General features: G+C 59.1%; 1 protein-coding gene across 1 annotated transcript in view; it reads right to left on the minus strand.

Moving 5' to 3' along the window:
* Window positions 1-114: 114 nt before the first annotated feature.
* The window catches only part of THAP3 (THAP domain containing 3), a 6521-nt gene continuing 305 nt past the window's right edge, over window positions 115-6330 (minus strand). Inside the window, exons 2-6 of the mRNA XM_023747281.1 lie at window positions 5954-6117; window positions 4174-4366; window positions 1664-1789; window positions 1446-1550; window positions 115-1162 (exon numbers count right to left, since the gene is read on the minus strand). Of these exons, the coding sequence (XP_023603049.1) occupies window positions 902-1162; window positions 1446-1550; window positions 1664-1789; window positions 4174-4366; window positions 5954-6117 (849 nt within the window). The 3' untranslated portion in view covers window positions 115-901. The remainder of the gene's footprint in view (window positions 1163-1445; window positions 1551-1663; window positions 1790-4173; window positions 4367-5953; window positions 6118-6330) is intronic.

The following is a 6330-nucleotide window of genomic DNA, read 5'->3' on the forward strand; positions in this document are numbered from 1 at the left end:
ACCTTTTGGTGCATGGGATGACGCTTAACCAACTGAGCCACACTGGCCAGGACTATTTTTAATTTATTTAAATATTTTTATTGATTTCAGAGAGATAAGAACATCAATTATGAGAATCATAATTGCCTCCTGCATTCTCCCCACTGGGAATGGAGCCCACAACCTGGGCATATGCCCTGCCCGGGAATTGAACTGTGACCTCCCGGTTCATAGGTTGACGCTCAACCACTGAGCCACACCAGCCGGGCCCAGGACTATTTTTTAATTATTTGAGAGAGAGAAACATGGGTTTGTTGTTCCATGGATCTGTGCACTCACTGGTTGCTTCTAGTATGTGCCCTGATCGGAGATTAAACCCCCAACCTTGGTGTATTGGGATGATGCTCTAACCAACTGAGCACCCCGGCCAGGGCCAGCGTTTGCTTTTACGTACAGGAGGAAACCCTTTAATGTAGGAAGACGCTTGGTCACCTAGTTCCATCAAACCAGGCCGGGAAGAGGCACTCCTTAGAACAGAGGCCGCTGTCAGCTGGAGAGTTGGCTGTCTGGGCAATGGAGGGCCACTCCTGCTGCCTGAGTCATCTGTCCCCCCTCTGGTGTGGGGTGGGAGTGACCCATGCACTAAGTCCCTCCCCACGGGGGTGTCTGCCACTCTGCTCAGCATGCTGTGGTTCTGAGGACGCTGGCCTGGCTCGTGCTGAATGGACAGCTGGGGCTGTCACCTGGATGACCAAGTTTCTCATGTTCACAGCCCGGCGCCACCGAACCACCTGAGGCCGCGCTGGGCTCCTCACCTGCAGGCCTCGCTGCCACTGTCAGCAGCAGGATGGAAAGGCTCGTGGCCAGAGCCTCCGAACCGGCCCCACCGCCCAGGCTCGATGAGAAAGCCAGGCTGCTGGGCTCAGCTCTGCTGCTCTGGCTGGGGCCCTGCCCGGGGGCCTGGCCGCCCTGCTCCGCGGGCTCGCAGGCGGCAGCACAGCCTCCGCATCACCAGCCTCTGGGCCTTCAAGCGCTTCCGGAGCTTTTCGTTTTCCTTCAGGGTCACAAACAGTTTCTTTTTTAGGGCATCTAAGTCCAAAAGGGCGTAGCTGTGGTCAGATGGCTGTGGGGGGCTGGCCGGCTGAGCAGGGGCCTCAGCTGCTTCCGGTCTACATGGCAGGACCTGGGGACAGTGAGTGGAAGGTAAGCAGGGCCCAGAGGCCACAGCCAGGGGCCTGCAGGCGGCCCTCCAGCAGGAGGGGTGGGAGGGCCTCGGCCTCTTCCCGCAGCGCTCCTGACCCCGAGTCTGCCCACCTGGTGGCTCTTCCTGTCACTGGGAAGGTCTGACGTCAGGGCCACACCCCTGAAGTGATCGGTTTGGGCACTGGTTCTCCTCATTTTATTTGAAACAAATCCCCTCTTGCCGAGACCAACCCTCCATGTGGTGCCTTGGTGCCTGGCCTTACCTGCCCTACAGGGTCTCTGGCGCTGGGAGGCCGCTGCAGCCCTTCGAGGGCTGTGTCCGTCTTTCTCTCTGGGCCGTGCTCCCTGGACTCCGCTTCTGGGAAGACCTGGAAGCACAGGGCAAGGCTGCAGACAGACTGACCCCCAGCACGTGCAGACAGGCCCCCGGCACAAACTGACCCCCAGCACATGCAGACCGGCCCCCAGCACGCACACCTACCTTTTCCTTCTCAGAGTCGGCATTCCCACCCTTGCCGGCCGCGTCTGTGTCTTCCCTCACCAGCTGGGAGACAGGCAGCTGCTGTGGACAGTGGCCGATGTTGGGCCCCGTCGGGGTGTAAGAGACCTGCACCCCAAGAACTTCATGCCAGGCGCCAAGCCTCACGCTGGTCCTCATTCTCAGGCCCATGTTTATCCAAGTATCCGGGGCCTTGAAACCCAACCCACCTCCACCTCCGCCCACTGGTATCTGTTCTCCCAAGATGCTCCCAAACCTTGGCCAGAGGCCCTGTGAAGCCAGGGACCTAACTTGTGTCACCCAGGGCCTGGCATTCTAGGCGAGTAGTAGTGCCTCAGATTTTGCTCAATGAGTGGCAGCCACGTGGTACAGAACATCCCCTCCGTCTGTCCCCAGGCGCTCACGGCTGAGCCGCCCACGGCCAGACCAGCTCCAGGCACGGTGCACATCTCAGTCCCCCCCTCCCCCCCCCGTGGTTAACTGCAATCCCTTCTGGGACAAACACGGCCACAGGAAAGTGAGCTAACTCCTCTCACTCTGAGGAGTTGGGGTGCAGTCGCTGACAGTGGGCAGTTCCAGTGAAGCCGCTCGGGGACCGGGAGCCCAGCTGCACACCGGGCCACAGTTCACAGCACTGCACCGACACCTGAGTTTGAGGGCAGATCTCATGCTAAGTGTTCTCCCCACAACTAACTTTTATATATACATAAAATAAAAATAAAAGGCCTCCCGTTACAAAAACCAAACCACCAAACGTACTAAGCACCTACTTTGTGCCACAACGTTCTCAGTGCTGGGGCTACAGCAGTGAAAGCCGTCCCTGCCCTCGGGGAGCTCGCGATGGAGGGGGAAGACCCCAAACGGAACTGTGGCAAGTGCCAGGAAGCAGGGAGGAGGGACGGGCCAGCAGGGACAGTGGGGAGGGCCCTCCTGCAGAACCAGTACTCGGACTTAAGAGGAGGCGGCCGCTCGCGTGGAGTCTGGGGGATCATCGGGCAAAGGAAAGACGTGGCACAGGCCTGCGGCCTGCTCACAGGTGGCGCCTGGTCCTCACAGCCCGCCATCTCGCTCCCAATAAAATCCAGCTGGCCCAGCTGTCTGTCCGCCTTGTGTTTGTCCCACCATCACTTTCCCTTCCAGGCTGAAGCCGTCCCCCCACCCCACCCCCCATGGGGCCCACACTCTGGGACTCTGCAAACCTCACCTCTAGGAGTTACGAAATTCAATGTCCAGCGGTCAGTGAGCTCTCTCCTGAGCCAAACCTGCACACCCCACCCACCAAGGCGCGTCCACTCCACATCCCATTGGGACATCCAACTCCACAAGACGAAACGCCTCAGAATCTGGGAACCCCACTCCCAGGGGTTCAGAGAGCTCTCTCCCTACCTGGCCACCTCCCTCTGCGCAGTCCATCCACTCGGTCCTCTCCTCACCAACCCACCTGCAGCTCAGGCCACCATGACTGCACTCACCTGTGACGCTGCGGTGGCCTCCAAACCAGCTTCCGGCCTCTGAGCCTTACAAAGCCAAGTCCCTCCCCACCGGCCACCCGAAAAGCAGCCGCCCGTCCCAGCCTGTCACCCTCTGCAACCCTCCCACCAGCCTGAGCCGTGCTGCCCTCAGCACAGCCAGGTCCCTTCCACTGCAGGCCTCTGTCCACGCTGCCCAACACCCCGCCCCCCGCAACCCCGTGCTCCACCGCATGGCCCTTTCACCGAGAGCTCTCAGTCAGCACCTGCGGCACCAGCAGGACCTCAAGGGAGCGGTGCTGAATGGCAGTAGCAGCCTCTGGCTCCTTGATCACAGGCGCCCAGGCCCTGGCTGACTACTAGGAAGAGGTCCGAACGCTGCCTCCGCTGGGAAGGTCTTAGGTCTTCACTGCGCAGCCTGGAGTCGCGTGGGACCAGATATAAGTGAACCACATAAAGGACCAGGCTCTGGCCACACTGGCCAGTCGCTGCTTCAACAGCCTCCTGGTGTGAGGCGTGACTCATTTTTAAATCGGCTTTATGTTGGGGATCCCCTAGAACAGCCGTGGGCAAACTACGGCCCGCGGGCCGGATCCGGCCCATTTGAAATGAATAAAACTAAAAAAAAAAAAGACCGTACCCTTTTATGTAATGATGTTTACTTTGAATTTATATTAGTTCACACAAACACTCCATCCATGCTTTTGTTCCGGCCCTCCGGTCCAGTTTAAGAACCCATTGTGGCCCTCGAGTCAAAAAGTTTGCCCACCCCTGCCCTAGAACGAAGGTCATGGCCATCAGGGTCGGCTGGGCGCCAACCCCGGAGGCTAAGCATGCTGCCCTCACCTCCACTGTCGGCTCCTGTCTCCCTGCTGGGACTGCGTCACCCTCACCAAAGGCAGCGCCACACCTGGAGCCCGGGGCCAGCGGTCTTGGCCTTGGATATCCCTGGAAACCCCACCCTCATCCCACCCCACTGCAGGGTGGATCCCGCAGGCTGGCTCCGGCGGGAGGTGCACTCACCTGCCTGGCGTCCTGGAAGGCGAACTCGGTGGGCACCGCGTTGTGCTTCAGGTTCTTGCGGTTCCCAAAGGCGCTGAAGCACTCGGGGCGGAAGTGCTCCGAGCAGATGACCGTGTGCTGCTTGGGCTGGAAGTTGCCCCGCCCGATGTTCAGCACCCATTCCTTCAGCAGCTCGGGCCGGCTGAACGGGAACCTAAGGGCAGAGGAGGCGGCGGGAGGGATGAGCGGGCATTCTCACATCATCACAGGGTACCTAGACAACTGGGAGAGTCCAGTCACCGCGCTGTGTTAAACCACATCCAGTTTCTGGAAGCTTCTGTCACGCTGTCTACAGCATCCTTCGGAAACGTGAGACCATGAACGTGGCCAAAATGCTGTTTCCGAAGCTACGTGCACCAGGTGAGCCTTCATCCGTCCCCCTGGGAGCCCGCCATGTGCGGGGCCTGCTGGGTGCTGCGGGGAGAGAGTAAGACGCCCGGCCTCGTGCAGCCAACGTTCCAGAACAGAGCCGACGATAACAGACAGACGTAGACTGTGTGAGAACAGAGGACGCGGTCAGGGGAGGCCACCTGAGAGCTCTCATTTGAGCCGAGATTGCTGGGAGCGGGAGCTCACGTGTGTGGGTATCAGAAGGGAAAACAAGCGGCAGGCATGTGCCCGGTGGTTAAAGGAGCGACCAGAGCAGATTTGGCTGAGATAGAGCAAGTGTGGGACAAAGGACATGAGTCTCAGGCAGATGGGGGTCCCTGGAGGCTCTGGACAGAGGGTGAGGACCGAGCCCAGCCAGGCGGCTGCAGGAGGGTAGGACTTGACAGAGAGCTCTTTTGTGGAAGGGGGTGGGGGGAGCCAAGAGTCTAAGTGGAACGGGTTGGAGAGTGAACGGAAGGCAACTCCACCCCAGGCATATACCTGACTGAGACACAGACACGTGCACCAAAAGGCTGGTCCCAGCAGAAATGCTGAGCCGTGTGGCGGCCAAAACAGAGGCACCCAATGCCCTTCAGTAGAACAAGTTAATTCTGGCTTCTGCAGTCAGTGGAATACGACGCAGCAGTGAACCCCAACTGAGCACGACTCACAACTGTGGACAAAACCAAGGGGGTTCTATGGAGACTCCCAGGGTGATCTGATAATTAATTCCTAACTGGGCAGGTCCTGCTGGGTAGTCACGCCCCCAGCCTGTAATTTCTTTAGGAAAAGGTTTATCTTTGCCTTGTCCTTCATTTTTATGCATCTAGTTCGCACACCTTGTTAACGATCCTGCAATCTAATCCCCCCCTTGCTTTCTCCCACCTGCAAGTAATCTTTACATTCCCTCCTTAATTTCAAACGCATAAAAGAAACCTGGAAACGGATAACGTCCTCTAAAGGTTTGGACATTTCTTACGGGGACATAAACATAATGGTGAAAAAGAAAAACAAGCAAGCAAGCAAGCAAGCAGAGCTCTGGCCGGTGTGGCTCAGCTGATTGGGCGTGTTCCGTGCACCCGGAGGTCGGCGGTTGGATTCGTCAGGGCACGTGAGGGTTGCAAGCCTCCGGGAGTTTAGCAGATGCGGGCGGGGGAGGGGGCGGCGGCCTGCCCCGGGAGAGCGCAGCTCGGCACTTGTTTTTCCGGGGGTTTAAAGACTGGGCTGGAGGTCCTAAGGGAGGGTCAATTGAATACGCATCAGCTTCAGGCTGTCAGGCTGATGTGCCAACATGAGGCTTATTCCGACCGACACCTGTCCTTCGGCGTGGCTGGCCCGGCCCTAACTGGAGTTCGCATTGAGAAGTGCACACCATGGCTCCTCAGCGCCCTCGGAGCGGGGAGGCGGCACCCTGCGCTCCTCTGGCTCGGCGCCTCCCCGCGGTCCAGGCTGACCCGCCCGTCTCAGCGCCGCCGGCAGCCCCGGGCTCGCAGCAGGCCGCCGCCTTCGCCCGCCCGCCCGCCCACCAGCCGGAGGCTGCGCCCTGGGGCGGTTACTCAACAGCTCCTCCCCCCGGCCGCAAGTCCTAGGTGACCACCGGATTTCTACCCAGCGTATATAACCCCTGCGCGTTTCAGTCCCAGCACTGCTTGAAATGGTGCTCTCTGGAAGGTCTGGGAACTCTTGACATGTGGCGGCCGCGCGTGAAGCTCGGTGCTTTTTTCTTATTTCTTTTGTGTATATGCTCAT

Source organism: Myotis lucifugus, unplaced genomic scaffold, assembly GCF_000147115.1.
Source record: "Myotis lucifugus unplaced genomic scaffold, Myoluc2.0 scaffold_829, whole genome shotgun sequence".
Taxonomy (NCBI): domain Eukaryota; kingdom Metazoa; phylum Chordata; class Mammalia; order Chiroptera; family Vespertilionidae; genus Myotis; species Myotis lucifugus.